Consider the following 23,816-nt stretch of genomic DNA (forward strand, 5'->3'; position numbering starts at 1 on the left):
TTCTTGGTCTATTCTAAATCCTCTCAACAACCAACTATAAATTGACTGAAATGTTCTCTCCGCAGGCCTATCGATGCCCTTAGATGTTATTACAAAATATGACAGATCAACACCATCTGAACCAAATCTAATATTTCCTTCACCGTGAACTATCTGAAATGTGACCTTATTTGACATTGTGCCTGATGAAAACAATAACTACGTTAACCTCGCATTTCTGTACTACGCCCTAAGTTACATTCTCTACAATATTGTTCTCCAAAATTCTAAAAGTAGGTTACATTCTCCAGATCAAACTAAACTACATCTTACAATTAACACTACTGTCTATGTCTCAATTCATACTATTATATTCTATGCTCTGGATCTACACATATGTGCTGTGTGCTACAGATCTGCTAAAATATATGGAACTAAAACTACAACGCAACATATATACTCAAACATAACATATTAGTACAAATGCAAAAGATGTATGGGAGCAAACCTGTGATGAAGTGAGCGAACCAGCAGGGCTTCGCCGCTCCCCTTCTGCTGCCCTCCCCTCTCTCCTCGTTTTTTTTTTGATTTTTAGTGAATATAATGAAATTTTAGAGAGGGGGGACTGGGCTTTATAGGGGGGAGGCAAAAATCGCCCTCCCCTAGGGCGGCAAGGGGGCCGCCTGCAAAATTCCATGCCCCCCTCGCCGCCCATTTGCAGGCGGCCCCTCGCACAGTACAAAATCGCCCTGACGGAGAGCGGTAAGGGAGCCGCCTGCAAATTTCGTTGATGGCCGTCGCCCGAGAGCGAACGGCCGTCTGCCACGTCACTTTCGCCACCCTCTGGGATGGCGATTTTTAAAAATCGCCCTCCCAGAGGGCGGTAGGCGACTACTTCCGTCAATTTTCAAAATAGAAAATTATTTTTGTAAAACTTTTAATAAAAAAAATTAAAAATAAAAAAAATTCCCAAAAGATCAACAGGGGAGGGGGGAACGCTACTGGGCCGGGCCGACTCGTCTCCCCCACGGGTTTCTTACTGGGCCGAGCCGAATCTGAGTTAGCTGGGCTCGCGCCGCGGAGGCCCATCTGACCAAGCCCAGCTCGCGTCGTCGTGTTGATGCTGCTGCTGCTGCAAAACCCCTCCTTTTCCTCCTCCTCGCGACGACGCCTCCCTCGTACGCCGGCGCTCTCGCAGTTGCCGCCGCCGCCGCCGCGAACGCCCACCGCCCGCGCTCTGGTCGGTGGATCGTGACGTGCTGTGGTGGTCTCTGATCTGCTCTGGGGGTGGGTGGGCGTCTCGCGGAGTCGCCGTGTTCGTCGAGGGCTCGATCGGCTCGGGGAGAGCGAGTGAGAAGAGGTGAGGGTTGGGGGGAGGCACATCCGCGGCGGCGGAGAGATGGCGGATTTCCGGACCTCCACGCATCGGGAGAGGTGGATCTTCCAGACGAACGATCTGGTGAGGCTTCCTCATCGGTTTGTTTGCCAGGGCTGCTTTCTTTGGGATGTGATATGATATGATATGCCGTGGGTGGGTTGTGATGCTGGTGATTCTCTCTGCTTTGCAGATGGATAGATGGGGGGCGGCGAACCAGCGGGCCACGGAGACGCTCGTTCAGGTTGGGTTATCCCGGCGCTCTGAACCTAACTCCCTTGTTGAGCTTATTAGATGATAGGTGCTCATATCTTTTTTTCCTTTTGTTTCTTGGTGAAGTATGGAACGACGCGGTTGAAGGTGGACCCTGTTGATGGGTCGCTGTCGTACCCGGAACCTGCGCCTGATCATGGTACATTTCATTTAATGATTCTGATTGATTATATGTCTAGATGCGCAATGTGTTACCATCCAAATTAGCATCCTCATGTGAAATTCACTTCAAAGTTTTCTGCTTTAGTAGTTTCTCGCATAATCTACTTTGGACGATATATGCATCGAGTTCTGTGTTTCCATGGGAGTTTGTTCAGTGGACTACTTGCATCTAAGCGTGCTAGTATTGAAGCATTTGTTTTTTATTCAGTTGTAGGGAGCTCAGGTGTAAAGCCTCTGTCTTGTGAAGAGGAGCGATTGATGCGGGTATTTTATGAGCAAAAGATTCAAGAAGTATGTTCAGCATTTAAGTTCCCTCACAAAATCCAGGTAAAGCACTCCTCTTCCGAGACTCTGTGCCTTTGCTATCCTCATGATCCTGCGCTAAAAATCTCTTATTGCTGCACTGTAGGCTACCGCAATAATATATTTCAAGAGATTTTATCTGCAATGGTCTGTAATGGAACATCACCCAAAGCATATTATGTAAGCAACACTTTTATAAGAAATCTTCTATAGATTGGAACGTACAAAAGGAGATAACCTGATGAGTAAATTACCTTTTCTTGTGTCCTACTCGAAGAGATAATGTCCTCTGCAAGTCATGGTCTTTCATGATTCAGTTTGTATTTTTTTTATCAGTTAGATATGAAGTTAATCAGTTTTTTACTTGACAGGTTAACTTGTATTTATTCTTCTTGCAAAGTGGAAGAAAATCATGTTTCTGCTGAGGAACTTGGTAAAGGAATTCAACAGGACCACCAGATTATTCTAAATAACGAGATGATTGTTCTCAAAGTATGCCATTTCCATTTTTTTGTCATTTTACCTCCTCCAAACCAGCAGAACATGACATTACATTTCTTACCTTATTCCAGTCTTTAGATTTTGATCTGATTGTTTATGCTCCGTATCGATCTATCGAAGGATTTGTTGATGACATGGAGGTAAGTTTCATATTTATATGTTTCTGCTAACAATGTTCACCTTGCCATTTCCCTTGTATGGCTAGTGAACTTTGAAATGCAGTACCATATATTTGTCATATATTGCTTATTCTAGTGTAGTGGTTTGGTCTCCATTGACTAATGGGGTTTCTTTTTGTATAAAGGATTTCTGCAGAGCAGGTAATGGTGAGCACCAACGGTTGCAGGTCATCCATTTCTTATACCCTTTTCACCAGAAATATAAATATCGCAGTAACAAAATGTTTGTGCATTTGCTTTTGCCAACATTTCAGATAGCACTGGTGTAGCTAAATCATGTTCATCTGTATGATATTTCCATAATATTTCTGAAAATTCCAGCCGCTTACATCCAGTTAGTATCCATTACTATACGCAATCCTTTGGAATCAGAATCACCATGAACTTTTTTTGTTTGTTTAACCTTGAACTCACAGATGAAGGTAGCTGCACAGGATTGACAATATTTTAGATGCTTAGCTAGTTGTTAATACTAATTTTGCCACGCAACAAGAAGGAAAAGAGCTAATTTTTTGGTAATTTTATTTAGACTTCATTGATGGCTGTCCAACCATTTGATAAAGAGTAATGGTGGATGAATCTAGTTCTGCAAATTCAATTGTATACCAGAAATGCTTTAGTTATGCTGTTTTGCATCAATCTAAGGATGTTGAAAGACAAAGTGTGTAGGTGATATATTTTAGCATGCATTCAATGTTTTGTGCTGAAATTTGCTTCTCACTTTATTTAGACAGCTGACACATGGTTGACTGCCAGATAAGCTTATGTAGGATAAAGTCTTGTTTTTAATTTCTTTCTTTAGCTTGCACAAACGGTAATTATGTGTACTGAATAAGGAACAGTCGTAAGCTCTTATTTGAATACCGTGTTAGATATCATAAATGCTATTTCAGCTTATTCCCTGCATAGAAGGATACACTCGAATTATGACATTATAGAACATGCAAGTTTTATGCTACCTTGCTGATGCTTCAAATGCTTGTAGGATTTACGTCAAACTGCGATATCTCAGGTTGACAAAATGATGTTGACTGACGCTCCTCTTCTCTACACTCCTGGACAGGTAATCATGATCAACATGTTTAATCTTAAACTACATCATTTTCATTTTTAGAAGAGTTAATTGCACAATGGGCCATATATTATTACCAAAGTTTCATTGGGACTACCCTTGAGACTATTTTCACTTTGGGCTAGATAATTTTTCCTTTACATTGCAATTTGGATCATCCCATCTTTCTCTCTGTTATACACCAAAGTCACTGAGTGCCATAGCAACATCCGTGTCATCATCCTCATCCCAGTCTGCGCATGTCAAGCACCTGCACGAGCATCTGCACCAGCCTTGTCCAGCTAGCAGGTTGTCGATGATGGTCACATACGGGGCCTTTCTTCCTGCCACCGCTGGCAGTTGTGTCATTGAACCCTACGCTTGCCGAAGATGCTCTCTTGGCAGCACAATAACATTTGCATCCTCCAGCGCTGGCTGGGGGACCAGGACCACAGCCATCCTGTAGCAATGGCGGGAACACCGCTCACAAGATTTGCCATATTAACCCATGAAAAGAACGAGGAGACCATGCATGGGAAGATGTAACGCTTCCTCGTCCATCGATCGTGGTGGCATACCAAGCTTTGGCACCCAGATATAACGCTAAAGTCAAATTGGAGCTCGGGCGCAGTGCTCCTGGAGGTGGAGCAACAGCTCGAGTATTGTTCTGCAAGGCGCTGATGCAGGGCAGACCAGGCGGCAGCTTCTTCCCAATGAGAAGGAATAGATGGTGGAGAGCAGGTCTAATGTGAAACTTTTGCAACTTCACATAGCCTAAAGTGAAAAGATGTGCTCATGCCTAGTCCAACATGCAACATTGGTAAAAATAAATGACCTGAAGTGCAATTTACTCTTCTTTAAAATTATTAGTTTACCTAGTGTCTGATAAGAAAGCTTAGTCCAATGTGGTTAGCTTATGAGCCTTCAAGTTTGACCAAACTTTTTATGTTATCTGATTAGGCATTATATTCCAATTTTTACAGTTGGCTCTGGCTGCTTTGCACAAATCCAATGATATGCACAAGATCCTTAATTTTGAAAGGTATTCTTGCGTGATTCTTTTTCCTTTTCCATTTCTTTACTCAATTTTAACGTTTTTAACTTCACGATTGTTCACAGGTACTTGGAAAGTGTTTTTTCAAGGCAACATTCTGATTGTCCAATCGAACAATTTGTTGGGTCAATCAATATGATCAATTATTTGGTAAGAACTTTTTCCCCTTGGTTAAATACATCAGTATAGTCATGTAAACTCTGTTGCTTGACTGAACACAAGTAGATACTCAGAAGGGTTTTGCTACGAAATTGAATGGTTAAATTATGGTTTTGCTGATGTATAAAACCCTGTCAAAGTATGGTCATATCATTGCTGGCAAAGGATAGGGCTTTCATATGGCCAATGTTTTATACTGATGTGGCCACTGTTATGCTCTATTCAATAGTTATTATTGTACCTTTGGGTTTTTGACATTCCGTTTATGTTATTTTCATATTTTTTGCAGGTTGAGCAGCTTAAAATACCTACTCCTAAGGACATGAGGCATATTGACCGCAAGCTTAAGCATTGTTTGGATCCAAGCTCACAGGATGAGTAAGCTTTATATCATTTATAAAAAGCCAGCATTTCATCCATGATTATCAGTAATTGTACTCATTTTTGTTATTGCTATATACCTGTAGGCATAAGAAGAAAGAGAAGAAGTCGAAGCACAAATCAAAAAGGGCAGCTAATGAAGCCCAACTGTAAGTCCTGTCACTACCAACTCAGATTGTACCCATGCTATTTCTAGTTCTTGTTTCTGAATTGCTTCTCTACAGTGACAGCTAGAAAACATACGGTTGGGCTGCACCGTGTAAGAATCAGTTCTTTAGTTTGTTGTGGTAAGGGCTTCAAACTTTGTTATTATGTATGTTGTTAATTTCATCACCAGGTTAAACCTAATGTGCGAAATATCTTTCTTTACTCAGGCTCCAATTGATCAAAAGAGCTACTTTCCTGAGCAGGTGAGGTTCCGTTTTAGCCGAGGACAACCAATTTTGAGATGAAGCGAGATAATACCCATGACCTCGCCTTCTTGTAATCTTGTGTGCCTGGAAGCCCTAGCAAACTCCTCGTTGCAATGGCTACTGTACTTTTTTTGGGGGGTAATTTATCCCTTGTCAAATGGGAAGAAGCAGCATACATCGGATGATTGCCTCCATATACGAAAATGACAGCTAACTCAGACTTTTTTCGGTTGCATTTTTCTGTTTACAATTCTCACTATTATTAACGTATCTGATTGACTTGCTACAAAGGGCCTAGGTTCCAAATTGACAATTTTGCAAGTTTTCAGCCATAGCAGAGGGTTTACAGCTCCAAGCTATAAAGGTTGAAGAAAAGGTAAATTAATTCAACAGAGAACATCAGCTGACGAGCACGATTGTACAGCTCATCCTATGTCTGCAATTTTTGCTCTCATCGGTTACTAAACCGAGTATGAGAGCATTTGTCATTTGTTTTGTTCCATGTGTTTACAGTTGACACAAATAGAAGTCGTCCTTGCTCAGACAAGGTTGTACGTAAGTGCAATATAATATAAAGTACTCCATCCGTCTCAAAATAAATGTAGCCATGAGTTTCTTTGTCTAATTTTAACTTTAATCGTTCGTCTTATTTGAAATTGTTTTTTAAAAAATAAAAAAAAACATAAGTCACGTGTAAAGTACAATTCATGTTTTATAATCTAATAACATTAAAAATACTAATTGTAAAAAAATTAAAATAAGATGGACGATTAAAATTGGACACGAAAACTCGTTTATTTTGGGACGGAGGGAGTGGAAGTGTATGCGGGTGACACGCGGTGCACATGTTAGATGTTATTTGATTGAATTTTTTTTAAGAGCCAAAATAGTTTTTCAGGTTGTTGGTACGGAGAGCATACATGTCCTTCAAAAGTTTAAAAATGAAGAAGTTTACGCGCTATGATCAAGATGAAACACAGAAAACATCACTTCCAACAACATCCTGAAAATTTGCTTAGGGTGTGTTTAGTTCAAGCCAAAATTAGAAGTTTGGTTGAAATTGAAACGATGTGATGGAAAAGTTGAAAGTTTATGTATGTAAAAAAGTTTTAATGTGATGAAAAAAGTTGAAAGTTTGAAGAAAAAATTTAGAACTAAACTCGGCCTTAGTAGATAAAACACATGTTCACTTCCCACATCCTGAATTTGCTTAGCGGATAGAACACATGTTCCAGACTGACCAGACAAATATGCACTCCCTACCAAGGGCCCAAGTGTCTATAGGGAGTAACATGTATATATATTTTTAATAATAGAAATAGATTACATATCCGGCTTCTGTCATAAGACATGCAGCAATAAGTTTATTAAAAAAGTAAAGATAAAAACAAATCAAAATACTTCCTCCGTTTCACAATGTAAGTCATTCTAGCATCTTTCACATTCATATTGATGTTAATAAATCTAAATATGCTAGAATGACTTACATTGTGAAACGGAGGGAGTAAGAAATAAGGTGATGTGGTAAATCCTCAAGTCCCCTTTGTTATTGATTAGCGTTAAATCACATATACTTTTTTATCTAGCAATTCTAATGGAACTACGCCACCCATAGTAGTAAAATAAGAGACCATAAGCTACCGATTACAAGAGTGTAGCATTTAGTATCATATTTCTCCTACGGTAGCATCATAGACCAAAAATAGAGCCAATAAAAAGATAGGAAGATAACCTATATAGGGTTAGATAATTGTTTACCATTAAAAGCTTTATCACTACGGCAACGTCATATTGACCAACCTACAACACTAGCTCCAATTAGAATCAACTTTTTTATGAACATAGATACCCCTCTAAGCCAATTACCAAAAATATTTTTGGTATTATGGGGTGGAGGATATTAAAAACAAAAAACACGTATCTCCAAACAATTTGAGCAATATGACACTCAAATAAAAGATGTTGGATTGTCTCTTGCGCATAGCAGAAAGAACAATGTTTGTCTCCCCCCTCCTTTTCTTTTAGCAAGGTTATTTTTCATTATAATTGCTTTCTTGTGAAGAAACCACATAAAGACCTTGATTTTTAGTAGGACCTTTAAGTCCATAGAATTCTCTTTTGGATTCTAGAAGAGTTCATGATCACGGTATATATAGAGTTGATTGAAAATTGTCCATTCTTATGGAGTGACCGTACAAAGCAGTTTTTCACTTACAGAGTTATATTAGCTAGCCTGAGAATCAAATCATTACACTCGATTAGATTTTGGCCAACATTGGCTCTCCTAAAAAAGATATTTAACAACGTTGTGCTTATAACCTCTGCTAAACTGCTTCTTTCAAACCACATTATATAAAGTAGGGTATTGATCTTTGAGAGCATGCGATCCCAACCACGTGTCTTCCCAAAATCTTATGTCTATCACATTGTCACATCTAAAAAGTTCGAACCTAAGAAACTGACCTTTCATTTTCACTGAACTGGCCCATAACTACAAAATACCTATCTAGTTGGACATGCAAGAGAGGTTTACCCTTTAAGTATTTATTTCGCAAAAGGTCTTGCCATACGTCTTCAACGCTAAGCTACTGGAAAAGCCATTTGCTTAACAAGCAGCTATTTTTGATATCAAAGTTATGGACACCTAGTCCACCTTGATCTTTTGGTCGACATATGTTTCCTCACTTAGTTAGTCTATATTTTCTTTTCCGGTCATCATTACTAAAAAAAAAATATGACCTAAAGTAATCCAATCTTTGAAGCACACCGTGAAGTGAGCATAGCTCAACCGGTTAGATTCCTTGTAGTGGAACTAGCCCATCCGGATTCAAATTCTAGATTTGACACGAGTGCTCACATTTACGGCTAATTATTCTTTCAGTGCTAGGCGATGTACCCGTTGACAGCGATGTGCCCCGTGGGGCTAATTGTTCTTTCAGTGGTAGGCGACGTACCCGCCGACACGCTTGAAAGAACTAAATTTAGAATGACCAATCTCCCACCGTATGACATGTTTTTATCTTCTTTCAGTGGTAGGCGACGTACCCGTCGACATGCTTGAAAGAAGTAAATTTAGAATGACCAATATCCCAATGTATGACATGTTTTTGTCCTTCCATGTGCTGATTTTCCTCTCAAATCTATCTTTAACACCTTTCCAATCAACATTCCGAAGTTTCCGATAATGAATGGAAAGTAACATGCATATATGTCAACATTCCGGAGTTTTTGATAATGAATGAAAAGTAACATGCATATATGTCAGGGAATAAAGTCAAATGGAGATCAATCTAAGAACTCAACCCATGAACTTTAGCTCACATTCCACCTAAGATTTATCCCTCTGATTTAGAGATATTCAGTTTTTAGTAGGCTCACGGTTGGATCTGGAAGCAGATCAACCGGGTAGCCTTATGCGGAAGTGGCCTGGGCGTACGAGGGCCAAAACTGCAAAGGATAATTTTGTATGTCCTCAGCCAGACTAGGGAGTTTACAGCTCCAAGCTATGAAGGTTGAAGAGAAGGTTAATCACACAGATGCTTCAAAGCTCGAGTAGAGCACGAGGGCCAAAACTGCAAAGGATAATTTTGTATCTGTCCTCAGCCAGAGTAGGGAGTTTACAGCTCCAAGCTATGAAGGTTGAAGATTAGGTTAATCACACAGATGCTTCAAAGCTCGAGTAGAGCACATAATTCAACAGAGAGCATCAGCTGATCTTATACGGAGTATATCCAATTCTGCACTCAGCGATTCCCATGATAACCTGAGTATGAGGGCATCCTAGTGTATATTTTTTACCATTTTGTTGGGTCATGTGTTTACACAGATTATAGATCTCAGTGTGGAAACTTGGATGTCAAGTTTCACATTATTTCAAGGTCAAATTCAGCTTGGCAGCGAAGTCAGTTCATTTATGGAACAAACATCACCGTTGTCAGTTGCCGGACTATTAGCTTGCTTCTGCTCACACACCAGCATAGCCGCTTCTTGGAGTGATTTATGCAACTCATCGTGCATACTTGATCTCTGGAAGGTAAACGTGTTGCCGTTTATATGTGTACAAGGTCGTTTTACTGCCTTCTCAAGTATTTGTTTAACAGCCTGCATCCAATTAAAATGACAGAAAGATCATAAGAATCGAGTACAGCAGATAACTCTTACAGGGTTTAATGTCATAGTATGAACTTTACCATCAACTGGGCACTTAAATGCTAAATGCATTAATCTGAATCACCATTTATGATTTTTTATCAAATAAGAAGACCTAACAATGCATAAATGTGAGCATAGCCAATGGTACATACTAGCAACTAGGTACATCATTTTGGGTGATCAATCATTACATAAATATTTGTGAAGCTTTGACTGATACCAGATGGACAAATTCTTTACCCTGGCAACAGATGTAAACACAGCTATGCCAGGCATCCAATAGACTATTAATGAGAATGGAACCAACGGTCCTAGACTAAAGGATATGCAGTACTATCAAGGCAAATAAGAATATGTTCTTTTAGCCAGCTATGTCATCCTAAATCCCCAGCCGCACAAATCGAACAGAAAGTACATATCAGAGCGATGTCAATCTCTTGCCACCAAATCTGGTAGTGCAGACAAACCATAAGCATCACTTTGTGAAGGGAGTGAATCTCTGCATTAGACGAATCCTATCTTACTATAAAGTTATAACCCACTAAATCCAAAAGCTTAACATGCAAAAATACCACATCATCATCCACTAATAATTATTATATTTAAACTTCATGCAAGCATGTTATATTATCTATAATTTTATAATTTATTAAATTTTAGAGCTTTTAGAATGCAAGCATATTAATTCATCATATCACATAATTCACATAATATTTCAATATATATCAAGTCACATCATCTTACTTTTACATTTAAAGCATCATTCTATAGACTATTTAAATTTAAATTATCATAAATCACATCAACTTACGTAAGTTTATATTGTCTAACTAAATTCCAGCAGCAACGCGCGGGGTTTCATCTAGTGACCACTAATTCTACTTCCCATTTATTTCTTGTGACAGAGAAATCATTCTCTAATAATCCTACAACCTTTTATTTGACCCCTAATGCAGTCTCTTCTATTTCTGTGTCTGTTTGCAGTTCTGACTCTAGATTTACAAATGAGACTTTAGTTAGTTCTTCCTACAGTATGGTAACAATTATCCTCAAGTGCTGACAATCTTACAATTTTTCTCAGAATTCCAAAATTTATCATTTGAAGTTTGAGCCCAGATCTCATATACCATGCATGTTGCTATATACTGGTTCAGTGAAAACCTGAAACGCATTGAAATGCAGTTGATGGAAATTTCTGCATCAATTCCAGAGAATTTGAACTTGCTAGGCCATCATTTCAGCTCTCACACATGAATGATGCAATTAGTAAATCGACAAGAGCTACCTGAAGTTCTGAACCAGTAAGATAATTATATATGAACTGAATTCAATAATCTCAAGTTTCATGGGTGCGAACCTGCAGCATCTTTGGATCGAAGGTTGGTACTCCAACCTGCGAAACAGCAGCCGCGCCGAAGAAGTTGCCCAGCAGCGCGGCGTCCGTAGCCGACAGCCCCCAAAGCAACCCGGACGCGAAGCCGGCGAGGAAGCTGTCGCCGGCGCCGGTGGGATCGACCTGCACAGCGGGGAACGGCGCTACGCGCGCCTCTCCACCGTCCCAGTAGAGCCGACACCCGTCCCTCCCCTCCGTCACTATCACGCAGCACCGCCGCCTCGCCGTCTCCACCCCGACGTACGGCGCCTCCTCCGAGGACGCCTTGAGGAACGCCACCCGCGGGAGGAGCCGCGCGTACGGCGTGGCCTCCAGCGCCACGTGGCGGACGGCGCCGCCGCCCTTGGCCTCGCCGTCGAAGGCCCGGATCAGCGCCTGCGCGTCCACGAGCACCGCGCGGCAGAGCCTGATCATCCGCTCGAGCGTCTCGGGGAGCACCTCCCCGGCGACGCCGACGGCGAGGCCGTAGGCGAAGCGGCGGTCGGGGAGGTCGGCGGGGTAGATCGGGTCGCAGGCATGGACTCGCCGGAGCTGCCGGTCGGGCGCGTGCGCCGAGGCCGCGTCGTCGGAGAAGCGCGCGTGGAAGGACGTCGTGGGGGAGGCGCAGAGCACGGGCGGGTGCCGCGCGGGCGCCGCCGCGGTGGCGTAGGCGAAGTCGTGCCCCACCTTCGACACCACCGCCAGCGACGCCCCCGCGGGCGACGCGGCGTCGAGCACGTTGGACACGAACGCCGCCGCACCCCCCAGCGTCTCCCCCACCACCCGCCCGCCCCGCAGCAGCACGTCGTGGCAGTAGCTCCCCACCACGAGCCCCTCGACCTCATCAAGCCCCGCAACACCTCCTCCCCCCTTCACCCCCCGCTCCTCCTCCTCCTCCACCTCAACCACCACTTCATCGGGCTCGGCCGCGAGTGGCATCGCGGCGGCGGGAGAGGGCGCCATGGATGGAGGAGAAGGGGGAGAAGAAGAAGTAGTAGGCGTGGGGGAGTCGGGGTCGCGGGAGAAGAGGAGGAGGAGGAGGAGGAGGAGGAGAGGAGAGGCGCGACGGCATCGCGTGGAATGGAGGTGGAGGTGGGGGAATAAAAGCGGCGGTTGAGTTGAGGGAGGCGACAAGGGGGGCTTTACAGATGCCGCGGCGGAGGGGCACGTGGTGGCGGCGCGCGTGTGAGGGGGAGCGGCGGTGGAGGCTGACGCCGGCGGGTGCGTGGAAGCTTGTGGGATTTCAATCCGGGGCGTTGGGTCGGCGTGCCGACTGCCGAGGCCCGAGGTCACCAACCTTGCGCGGCTGAGTTGTCCGCTCGTCTCGTCTACTGCTCCTAGTTGGCAGCTACTGAGATTTTGCTCTCTCATTTGCAAGTCTTCAAACTTGTAACTTTTCGTAACATCAAAACTTTTTTACACATATAAATTTAAAACTTTTTTCTCACATCATTTCAATTTCAACCAAACTTCGAATTTTGGTGTGAACTAAACACACCCTACAACTGATGAAAGGTTAAAATATGAAAAGTTCACTCTAATTACTTCTTCCTTCTTGTTCCGAGAAATTCCTATATCTTAAGGAGGACGAATCCTTGATAAGAAAGGAGTGGTGGACTTGCCATACGGGGTTGAAGGGATCGATCACCAACATAATGCAATGGTCTATAATTTTTATTAAGTATCCTGCCCGTTGTTTGTTTGAAGAGATAGAGCTAGCTTAGCTCCCTCACTATCACTTTACAATACATTGACACTGAGTTTTTTTATTTTCACAACAATCTGGATGTTGATTTTATAGTACCGTCGTTTCCAATATTAATAAATTTTGGCATACGCTTTCACCAACCTGGTAAAAAAAGTTCGGAGAATGCTTCTCAACAGACATCCGACGTTCGGTTAAAAAAAAATCAGTTAAAAAAAAACAGACATCCGACGCGGGACGATTCGTTGAACGCTACCACACCCTCATGCTTTTCGCTATTATCTTTTTTCTACCGCCCAAGTTAGTCTATTGCTCTAAGCCTAAGTGAGATGTTTTTTCAGTCTCGTCTCTCACTTACTCTCTTTCTCTCTCTCTTTTCATCCTCTCTCATGTATGCATTCATGGCTTCATTAACCAACTTCGATTTATGATATGATGACCCTATTTTATTGTAATTATACAATAAGATATCACTTGGTTATACTTTGATAAAATAAATATACGTATTTCAAACGTTAAAATCAAATATTTTATAAAAATGTTTCAACAAGTGATTTAGTGTGTTTCATAAGTTATTTAACTATTTCAAAACATCATGCACAACTTAATGTTTCATTAGTAGCCATATGAAACATCTGATTGCCTCCTTTTGTTTTTTTTTTTCATTAGATCTTCAGTAGGTATTTTGACGTTTCATTAGTTTATTTGTAAACGTTGCTCATAGTGCTCTTTTAATGTTTAATCAGTCATTTTTGTGATGTTTTTACAGTTTCATATATCATATAACAACTAACACATCCAATCAATTACCATTTTTCTAATCTATCATGACAAAACATACTTTAATAAGCTATGTGATTTAGGAGTAGCCTTTTTCCTCACCAATAAAAAATGTTCAGTAAAATACATGCCAAAATTCAAAAGTCCCTCAAAAGAAGAAAAGCGTTTGAAATTCGCTCAATTCGTGTGAATTCCGAATACCACAGTGCTAGGCACGTAAAATTGCTCGCAACAAACGAATTTCCCAGAAAACCCCCTCGTCTTTCTCCGCTCCGATCCCCCGGCGTCCAACCTCCTCCTCCTCTCCAAACCCCGGCGCGCGCAACAAAGCTCCGGGCATGGCGACCGCCGGGGGCGCCGCCGCCGCCGCCGCGCCGCAGGCAATGGACGAGAAGGCCCGGCGCACGCGCGACCTCCTCGCGAGCTTCTACAACACCGACCCGTCCGCCGCTGCGGCCGCGGCCGCGGCGTCCTCCGCGGCGCGGCCATCCCCTACCGCGGCCTCCGCGTCGCCGCTCGACACCATCAACTCGGCCTCCTTCGATCCCGACGTCTACATGAACGTCCTGGTTCGTGCGTATGATCCCCTCTCTTCCCCCCTGGTCTTCAGATCCAGCTCCCTGCGTCCCCCTCGGATCTTATGGTTGGGCGCATTTTGGATAGGCTCTGAACGCGTGCGATGAACTGTAACCTGTAATGAGATTTAGCTATCATCAATGCTCTGGTTGGAATTAAGCTGATCAATGCGTATTGGCGTATTGCAGTTTTGACTGAAGAGTTCAACTGAGCCCAAAGAGCGGTCTCTGCTAATATATGTATGGTTGCAGTATTAGATTTGGTTTTTGTAAACATAATATGGAAGCTCATTGTCAAGTTTGGAATCTTGTTACATGGAGAGTGTTCAACACAAATATCAAATTTACGGTCATGTTGCCTATGCATTTTCTGTTCTTCTGTGTATCTTTCGTACATCCTGATCATCAGAGCTTCACTATGATCTACCAATGAATTTTATTCTTACTGGTGAAAAACACGTAATTCCATATAACTGCTGTATCCATTATTTTTTTTCCAGTTGAACTGGTTGAGTTACTCACACTACTCCAAGTAGTATTGCATTTTCCCTTTCTTTCTTTCTTTTCTTTAAAGGGTTTTATAGGAAAACTGAAATGGTTTTGAGTGTTTTTCTAGATAATCTAGTGGTATCCCTAATGGTTATTGAAAAAGTAGCATAGTGGGACACATGAATCAGAGTTTAGCTTGTCAATTTGGATATTGGAGAGATGAATGCTTACTTCTGTTTTGTGTTTTTTTAGGTGCAACAATCAAATCTGGAAGCTCTTTTACAGAGGCATGTGAAGATGGCCGCTGAGATCAAGAATCTGGATACAGACTTACAAATGCTAGTATATGAGAATTATAACAAGTTTATCAGCGCAACTGACACTATAAAAAGGTGTGCTGTTTCCTTAGACCTTCATATCCCATATTACTCTTTTCATCTGCTAATAAGTTTGAGGCAGGTGTTTACTGTAGTTGAAATGTTTGTGTTTTTTCTGCAGGATGAAGACTAACATTGTTGGCATGGAAGCAAACATGGAGCAGCTCCTTTCAAAGGTGTGTACTATCTCGTTGCTAATGTATTGCCAGTTCATTTTGATAAAACTGAGATAATCGGTGTTTTCCTTTTTTTTTCCAGATAACATCAGTGCAATCAAGAAGTGACACAGTGAATACATCTCTTTTTGACAAGAGGGAAAACATAGAGAAACTACATCGTACACGCAATCTCCTCCGAAAAGTTCAAGTAAGCATTGTTCTGTCTGTGTTATTCTCCCCCAAAACTACTTTTTTTATATGATCCTGTTTGTAGTGTAGTACTGTTATCATCAAGAACTAATGATTTACACAGACAAATTGTGTTATGTGGATTTTGGCAATATCAATTTATTAGTTAAACCTTAGTAGTACTCCGTATACTATTGCTGTACAATAATGATCCCAGTGGATTTTATCGGAAGCCCAAGTGATTTTATGTGTTTGGCTTAGTTCAATGCTTGGAGTTGAATTTGACAATGAATCAATAACGGCACACAAATCCGACCTAAACTTTGAGTTTCATCTTTCCATGAAGCGAGGGCATAAGTGCAACTGAGTTGCTCCACATGTGTAGTCTATGCTGCTTGGTAGTTGGCTGTAACCTATTGTGTCCACTAGGCCATATAGCATTACATTAATTGTGTATTATCAATGTGGATTGCATTTCTCCCACTCTTTCATCCTAAAAGGACCATTCACAAGCTACTTGAAATCACTTTGTCATACATGAAATACACAAAAACCATATTATGCTTGACTAACATGAGCTCTATGTCTTGATTACTTGCTGCAAGACATTCATGAAGAAAATTCTAGGCCAAACTGACTTGATAAATCCTGAAATGTTTGTTTCTATCAAATTTTGTTGCAGTTCATATATGACCTGCCGACTCGGCTTAACAAATGCATCAAGACAGAAGCATATGCGGATGCTGTCAGATTTTTTACTGGAGCAAAACCTATTTTCGAGGTTGAGTTTGACTTTTATTTCCTCTAGTCAGAAACTTCCTTGAACACATCTTTATCACTATTTTTTAGCTTATCTTTCTTCCTGATGATAGGCTTATGGCGACACTTCCTTTCATGACTGTAAAAAAGCATCTGAGGAGGCAATCGATTTAGTTACACAGCACTTGAAGGTAATTGTTTTGCATTTTGACTCAGAATTAGTTGTTCTTCAAATGATAATTTCCTTACCACGTAAATGTATGCTTCACTCATTTCCCTGTAACATTGCAGACAAAATTATATTCAGATTCTGAACCTATTGAATCAAGAGCAGAAGCTGTGGTGCTTCTTAAACAGCTCAACTTTCCGGTAATTATTCCATCTATCTCTTAGTCTTCATGATTTTCTTTGTTCTGTTTAGCTCTACTATCCCATGCAATGTTAGTTATAACTAGCTAAATGCCTGCGTCTTTTCTACTGATAATCTCATGCTGTCATTATTTGAACAAATGAGCGTGATTTTTTTTTTCTCAAGGGTCCGTCAATTTTTTGTTAAATGGAGCACTTATAGATTTACATAATTCCACCTGTAAAAGTTATCTTCTATACTGCATATGCAGGTCATCTTAGATTTCTCAGTTTTAAGTTTTTATTTTAGAGAGTAAACAAGAAAGTAACAACATGTGATAATATTAATGTGTAATATCAAAGACCTCCAAGTACTCCTAGCAAAAAATATAGTGCATAGTTGGTGGGGTGAAAGATCACTGCCATTACCGCTATTGCATTCTTTTAAAAGGAGTATAAACAAGCGCTACCACAAGATAATGCTGGAATGATCAACGATTCAACTTGTTCTTAATATCCATGCTAGTGGTACTCTTAATGGGATGTCTACATTTCAACATCTCTTAGCTTAAAAAACTTCCAAAACTTATCCTCCTGATACATCTTCTCATTCTCCAACCTTCTAACTTGTAGAACTAGTGGAACACCTGAACTCCTTTCTTCATATAAAGTTTTTTTCTTCTATTGTGATGCCTATTTTAACTTTTGTGCATGGGCACAGATCTTCTATTCTCTACACAATAGAACTACCATACGCTGATAATCTATAGTGGTTAATTCTGAGTTTTTGTTATATCTATTTTATTTGGTACATGTGTGAATATGACCTGTTAGTCAGATATCAATCAATGAAAATGACCATCACCCATAACAATTCTTATGCAAACGCCGTTACTTATTTTCCACTATAGCATTAAACTTCATATTTATTAACTGTGGTACTTATACAGCAATAGCACTCTCAGCTGCTCCGTATCATTTTCTTGACTCATAGATCTTCCGCAATAACACTGTCAGCTGGTCACAAGACTCTGCATTGATATGTTGAACCTCTGTTTATCGTTTTTATAATGAACTATGAGGCGATGCCCGAAAACAGGAAATAATCATGACTTTCTGTGAAGCAGGCAAGCAATAAACACAAATAACTAGTACATTGCTATGCTGTCCTGATGAAATAGCTAATAGATTTACTCTATTTGCATATAGTTCCCTATGTTTTTCTGTAAATCTTATCATGTTTAATTTTTAAATCAACAGGTGGACAGCCTGAAATCAAACCTACTTGAGAAGTTAGAAGATTGCCTCTTAAATTTCCAGAAGGAGCCCACACAGGTATATATATATATATATAAGAAATGTTAGAACTACTCAACAACTTCCATTTTATTTTTGACGAAAAATCTATAAAGTGTGACCTATTCGCAGGACTCAATTTACAATCCTTTTGCCAACCTCCTTACCAATAAATTATCTAATACCCTCCTGTATAACTTTCTCAGGCTTCAATTGGTGATATTTCAAAGACATTCCGTGCTTATCTCATAATATTTCCTGATTCAGAAAAGCGCCTCATTGAACTTGCACAGGCTTTGTTCTCAAAGTAAGTTGATTTTATATCTTATGCAAACAAACCATCATCCGTTTTTGAACAATGAATAACCAAGTCCTATCCGAATTCGTTGTTGTTTTAGGATTAGCTCCCACAATACCACTACCACGTAAAATTACATGATAGTTCTGCCCTCATTAATAAATGGTCATATCTCCACATGGTATTAAGAACAACCAGTAACTGAGGTAGTTGATATGAATGAAATCTTTTTGGAAGAAACCAGCTAGAAATGTCACATAACAAGTGTTTCTGCAGTGATTCTTGTTTTCTAGAAGGGAAAACAATCTTAAAGTTAGTAGTAAGTGGTGTCCCCTCTGGAGACTGGATATGAATACATGCACTTTTGGACTTAAATGCAGTCAAATTTAGAGAATCAACACTTGTATTTAGATTGGAAATATGAAAAACCATGTGTAGGCTTGCCTAAAAGTATACTTTAATACTATCATAATTTTGTCAGGTTTTATAAATATAGCAAAAGAAAACAGTGGTTAAAGTTGCAATGTGGGTTCCCTTTCAGTACTTGTTACCAGAGATAGTAATAACTCATAGTACATTATACCTCGATACCTTCAGCATGTTTATCCTGTTTGCTTCCTGTTTTAACTTGCATTTCTACTACGAGAATTTTATCATATATATACATTGTCTTACATTTTTTCTTATTTTACATGAAGCCGGTATGAAACGGTCAGAGAGAATCTGAGGAAAAGAATTCCATCAACATATCTATTGGCTATGTTACGTAAGAACTTACCTATGTTACTGTGCCATCTCTATTTTGTACTGAATATATGTAGACTGAACAATAAGTTGAGGATTAAGACTTGTTAAGTTTTTGAATAAATGGACTGTTGGGTTTTGAATTATTGAATTAGTATATTACATAAAAATTTGTTGTTTACCTATGGAGTCCTCACTGTCGATATTACTGCAAGTTGTAAGATCGTTGCATGTCCTTTGATTTAAGTCTGCTCCTTTTTTATGATCTCAGGATCCTTATGGGAGGACGCCACTGCCATTGATGAAGTTATACCTGAGGCTGCATTACCAGCTTTTTCTCTGGAGGTTTGACCTTGACCCTGTAACAACCTATTCATGGTTCTAAACCGGCTGATGTGTTGCTAGCTGCTAACACTTAACCACAAAGGTCATATTGTGTAGCCATTTGGTAGAAGTGTAGAACATCTAGCAGATAGAAGTGAACTGGTTGCATGGCTAAGTTTGGCTTTGGTGAATGGATGCATTTCTTAGTTGATATCCATAATTACCCACATTGTTTTTGCAATCGTCAGTGTTGAGGATTGAGGATTATTCTGTCACGGGTTTGCTAGAGGAGTATGATAATCTTATCCTGAAAGCTCTATTTTACGAATTTACAAATCAACAAAAAGCTGTTTGGCAATATATGTCTAGCTGAGGGTATTTTGTTAGTAGTAGAAAGTAATAGTTGTACTGTTAGTTTATTGACCCCTGTTTTCCATTACTCAAGTGATAAACTGAATATACTTCTGTAACCCAATTGCTTATTTTGGGTATTCTCCATGTCAACAGAACTGTTTATATATCTTGATAGTTGACATTGATTTCACATGTGCCAATGCCTTTTCTGTGCCAGACTACTCGGGATATTATTAGACAACATATCGCAACTGCCTTTCTTCATCTTCAAAGTGAAATATCAGGTTGCCCTCCTCCCACCGCAATTTGTTTTAGTTTTGCAAGTTTCGTGCAGAACTAATTGATATGATTTAAATTTGTTTTTTTCCTGCAACTACTTAGTTTTTTTGGGCTTTTAGCTTGTAGTACAGATAGGTTTGAAAACAATAAAGTATTTCCAAGGAAAAAAACTAATTTGTCTGGTGTATGTGTGAGCAGATGTACTCGCCAGAACACCCTCGACATCAAATGGGAAGTTAGAAGAGTCACAGCTGCAAACTGCCATGGAAACAAGCAAGGTTAAAGTATTGCAAGGATGTATAGATCTCCTGCAGGTATATATTGTGGATAATCTGCGGCATAATATTGTCCAAATAACATGCAGTTCTTTTACAAACTACTAGTAAGCCTATGCTTGCATAAGAGCATATATTCCAATGTTCTCATTTTTTTTTTACTATGTTGTTTCTAGGAATTTCATCATCTTATAGATGGCAATACAGAGTTACTTGTAAAACTGAGAGATTTGGTTATTGATTGGGTACAAGAAGGTTTTCAAGATTTCTTTCAGAAACTTGATGGGCATTTTCATATGCTTTCTGGGAGAAGCAAGAGTCCATCTCAAGAGATGGAATCGGTGCAAATTGATAAGGTTCCAACGGCTTTGGTGCTTATGCTTGCACAACTTTGTGTTTTCATAGAACAAACAGCAATTCCCAAAGTCACAGAGGTATATTGCTAGTTTCACTTTCTAGCTATCATTTTTAGTAGTTTGTTTAGTTTGGGTAGATATGTGATGGACTGATCTTTTGTATCACCAATTTTAGGAGTTGGCTTCTTCTTTTTCTGGAGGTGGTGCACGTAGCTATGAATATGGGCCACCTTTTGTGCCTGGAGAGATATGCCGGCTTTATCGTTCATCTGGGGAGAAGTTCTTACATCATGTAGGCAAACTTGTCTTTCATTCTTCCATTTCATTATTATATTTTTTATGGTCCGTGTCATATGATGTGATTTTTCTCTACTATTCAGCAGGCTAGGGTGGAACTTTTTTTTCTTTTTCTTTTTTTTTTTGCGTGGAACTATATTGTTTTACTCCATTCCTCAAATTCTGTTGAACTGTTTGAAAAATTATGTCATGAGCACTATGTGCCTAAGGGGCTTAGAGTAGCTGATGCCAGTGGGTATGAATTATGATTGAGCCAATCCATCAACCCATCCTACCTTTTGCTTTACCATTAATGCATGATTCATGTGCACAAAGTGAATCCAATTTAATAGGAATGAACAGCCAATGAATTGGAATAGGTCAATGGATTGGTGGCCCACTTGCATTCTGAGTAGCCTTATGTCATGAAAAAAGAGTGCACCTTAATGCTATAACTTGATCTAGAATCATGCTTTCAAAAGCAGTACAATGTTGCCAAGTGGTAGTTTAATATGGGGTCGTATGGTAGCAATCCCATGTCATGAGAATATATCTAATATCACTGTTTATTTTCTTATATCTGTTAAGTACAATTTGTCTTGAGTTCGCTACGCGACATATAACCAAACATTGACTTCCTTGGGCAGTACATAAATATGAAGACACAGAAGATCTCCAAACTTCTTAATAAACGATTTACAACTCCAGTCTGGATAAAGGTGAGCCTTTCTGTTTGACAAGAAATATTTGTAATTTCAATACTCATATATTCTTATTTTATCGGCCAAATTTGTATGTTTTGACATTTCCTGTATATATTTGATCAAAATAGCACAAGGAGCCGCGGGAAGTGAATATGTTTGTTGATCTACTTCTCCTAGAGGTTTGTTCAGTCACTTATCAGATTGAAATTGTGTGCTCATGCACATTAAACTATAATCGAGCATGCGTTATCTTTCCGAATTTAGCTTTTGGAGCCTTGAAATGCTGCTGATGGATTTTGTTAGTTTCTTTAACATATCACTCTCTTTCTTTTCTTTAGTTCAATGGAGTAGTGTCTGAAGTCAAACAGGTATTACCTGGTTTGATTCGGCGACATCGACATTCTGATAGCACTGGCAGCACAACTTCCTCAAGAAGTAATCCAATGCGAGAGGACATGTTGAACCGATCAAACACACACCGTGCCAGAAGTCAATTTTTAGAAAATCATCTAGCAAAATTATTCGAGCAGAAAATGGAAATATTCACCAAAGTTGAATACACACAGGTAGATATCTGTTCCCTTTTCTGTTATCTCCTTAAATAACGTATTTCTTTTTACTTCTAGAAAATATGAATTCCGTCAAGGATGCTTTGCACCCCTTGTTACTGTAAAGTCCCCCTGTAAAGTATTCATTTGGTCTCATTTATTTTTGTTGGCATTCAAAAAAAGAGGTTACAATTGCACCCTTTTGTCAATTACATGGCGTAGTTTGCCTTATCAGAGTCTTCATTTGACCAATAATTTCTTTTACAATTTATTGCTGATAACTAAAAAACCATGGTGAAATACAAATCTAATTCACTTCTTTATCATTAAACATATATTCCATCCTACCAATTAACTTCTAAAAATCTCAGTTATAAATTTGTAAGTATGCACACCTTAGAAAAAATAGAGGGCGTAATTAATAAAATACCACTATAAATGTATTGTGGTAGAAATTAATTGACAAAGTTGCATCTTATAGGGCACGGAAAATAAAAATGCCAAGAATTTTCTCAATATGGGTGAGACTACATTTAAACCACTGCGGCAACCTTTCTTCTTGTTAGATACTGCATCTTCTGTATGTGGTCATACAACAGCTTATTGGTTGAATTTGTCAATGTATATTGCAGCAGAGTTGCTGTAGTTCCTGTCCTGGTTGACTTGCTTGGTGATCAAGTTAAATTTTCTTGTCTATAGCATCATCTTAATCTGTTTCCTAAATGTAATTCTTCATATTATGGGTGAATTTCAGGAATCTGTAATTTCTGCTGTCCTCAAGCTCTGCCTGAAAAGCTTGCAAGAATTTGTTCGGCTTCAGACATTCAACAGAAGTGGATTTCAGCAAATTCAGCTGGATATGGAATTTCTCAAGACATCCCTTAAGGAGTTTGTTGATGATGAAGCAGCTATTAGCTTTTTACTTAAAGAGGTTAGATACAGTTACCTCCTTGCCATTGATTTCTTCTACAGATGTTTCAAAACAATTTTCAGTAGTTTTATTTGTTCCTTTCTGTATACACCCCCCGTTGGTGTAGAAGCCGAGTTTTATAAATTCCCATTATCTGGAAAAAAAAAGAACTGGACGAGTTTTCAGTCTTTTATGCACACATAACATTTGGATAGAGTTTTGATCTATCATGTTAAAAGAAAGTGCATGTCATTTAGTTTCCTCCTGGGAACTCGTCTCAGTTATTTGATCATTGATATTCGTTCTCTCTCCTGTGCAGGTGAACAATGCTGCTCACGAGAGATGTCTTGACCCAATCCCTCTCGAGCCGCCCATATTGGATAAGCTCATCAGTGCAAAACTAGCAAAGATTAAAGAGCAAAGTCCAAATATGCAGTAGCTACGCCCAATTGGTTATTCCTTCCCCTAGCAATCAGTTTCATCTGGTCATACACCGTTCACAGCTATGTGCATATGTAAATCTGTCAAACACTCAAACTGAACCAACTCACCCCGAAAATGTAATACTATGTTGAGCTCTCAGCATCGAGAAATGCTCTGTTAGTCTTGTGTGCATTGTCTCGAGTTCAGGGGAAATATTGATGATCAAGGACTTGAATTTAATCAAACGTGAGTCCACCGTCCACATTAATTCAATTTTGTGAGGAAGCAACACATG

The 23,816-nt window shown here is 39.9% G+C and overlaps 3 protein-coding genes across 6 annotated transcripts; 2 read left to right on the forward strand and 1 right to left on the reverse strand.

Moving 5' to 3' along the window:
• Positions 1–1,126: 1,126 nt before the first annotated feature.
• Positions 1,127–6,117, forward strand: LOC4334040 (cyclin-H1-1-like). Its single transcript, NM_001418709.1, has 15 exons — positions 1,127–1,438; positions 1,548–1,598; positions 1,694–1,766; positions 1,998–2,116; positions 2,199–2,272; positions 2,464–2,584; positions 2,665–2,733; positions 2,898–2,939; positions 3,758–3,835; positions 4,807–4,865; positions 4,943–5,027; positions 5,326–5,414; positions 5,504–5,566; positions 5,642–5,704; positions 5,792–6,117. The coding sequence occupies exons 1-14, from the start codon at positions 1,379–1,381 to the stop codon at positions 5,649–5,651; spliced, it is 993 nt and encodes a 330-aa protein (NP_001405638.1). The 5' UTR covers positions 1,127–1,378; the 3' UTR covers positions 5,652–5,704; positions 5,792–6,117.
• Positions 6,118–9,367: 3,250 nt separating this feature from the next.
• LOC9272095 (inositol 3-kinase-like) lies at positions 9,368–12,639 on the reverse strand. Of its 4 annotated transcripts, none has more exons than XR_001544011.3 (3): positions 11,340–12,639; positions 11,144–11,267; positions 9,368–9,931 (listed from the first exon to the last, which is right to left on the reverse strand). XR_001544011.3 is itself a non-coding variant. In NM_001424581.1 (2 exons), exons 1-2 carry the CDS (start codon positions 12,315–12,317, stop codon positions 9,716–9,718), a joined length of 1,194 nt encoding a protein of 397 aa, NP_001411510.1. In that variant the 5' UTR covers positions 12,318–12,456; the 3' UTR covers positions 9,404–9,715. The 4 variants fall into 4 exon arrangements, 2 of the variants coding, with proteins under 2 accessions (NP_001411510.1, XP_066164301.1); XR_010739785.1 differs by having other exon boundaries at positions 9,520–10,481; NM_001424581.1 differs by lacking the exon at positions 11,144–11,267 and having other exon boundaries at positions 9,404–9,931; positions 11,340–12,456.
• Positions 12,640–14,094: 1,455 nt separating this feature from the next.
• Positions 14,095–23,808, forward strand: LOC4334042 (vacuolar protein sorting-associated protein 51 homolog). The gene is made up of 20 exons (NM_001424582.1): positions 14,095–14,408; positions 15,156–15,295; positions 15,402–15,456; positions 15,539–15,646; positions 16,310–16,408; positions 16,500–16,577; positions 16,678–16,755; positions 17,995–18,069; positions 18,237–18,337; positions 19,027–19,094; positions 19,344–19,417; positions 19,968–20,034; positions 20,228–20,343; positions 20,481–20,738; positions 20,836–20,952; positions 21,584–21,655; positions 21,769–21,819; positions 21,979–22,206; positions 22,943–23,119; positions 23,418–23,808. Exons 1-20 carry the CDS (start codon positions 14,178–14,180, stop codon positions 23,535–23,537), a joined length of 2,313 nt encoding a protein of 770 aa, NP_001411511.1. The 5' UTR covers positions 14,095–14,177; the 3' UTR covers positions 23,538–23,808.
• Positions 23,809–23,816: the final 8 nt, after the last annotated feature.

This window comes from Oryza sativa, chromosome 3 (genome assembly GCF_034140825.1).
Source record: "Oryza sativa Japonica Group chromosome 3, ASM3414082v1".
NCBI lineage: Eukaryota > Viridiplantae > Streptophyta > Magnoliopsida > Poales > Poaceae > Oryza > Oryza sativa.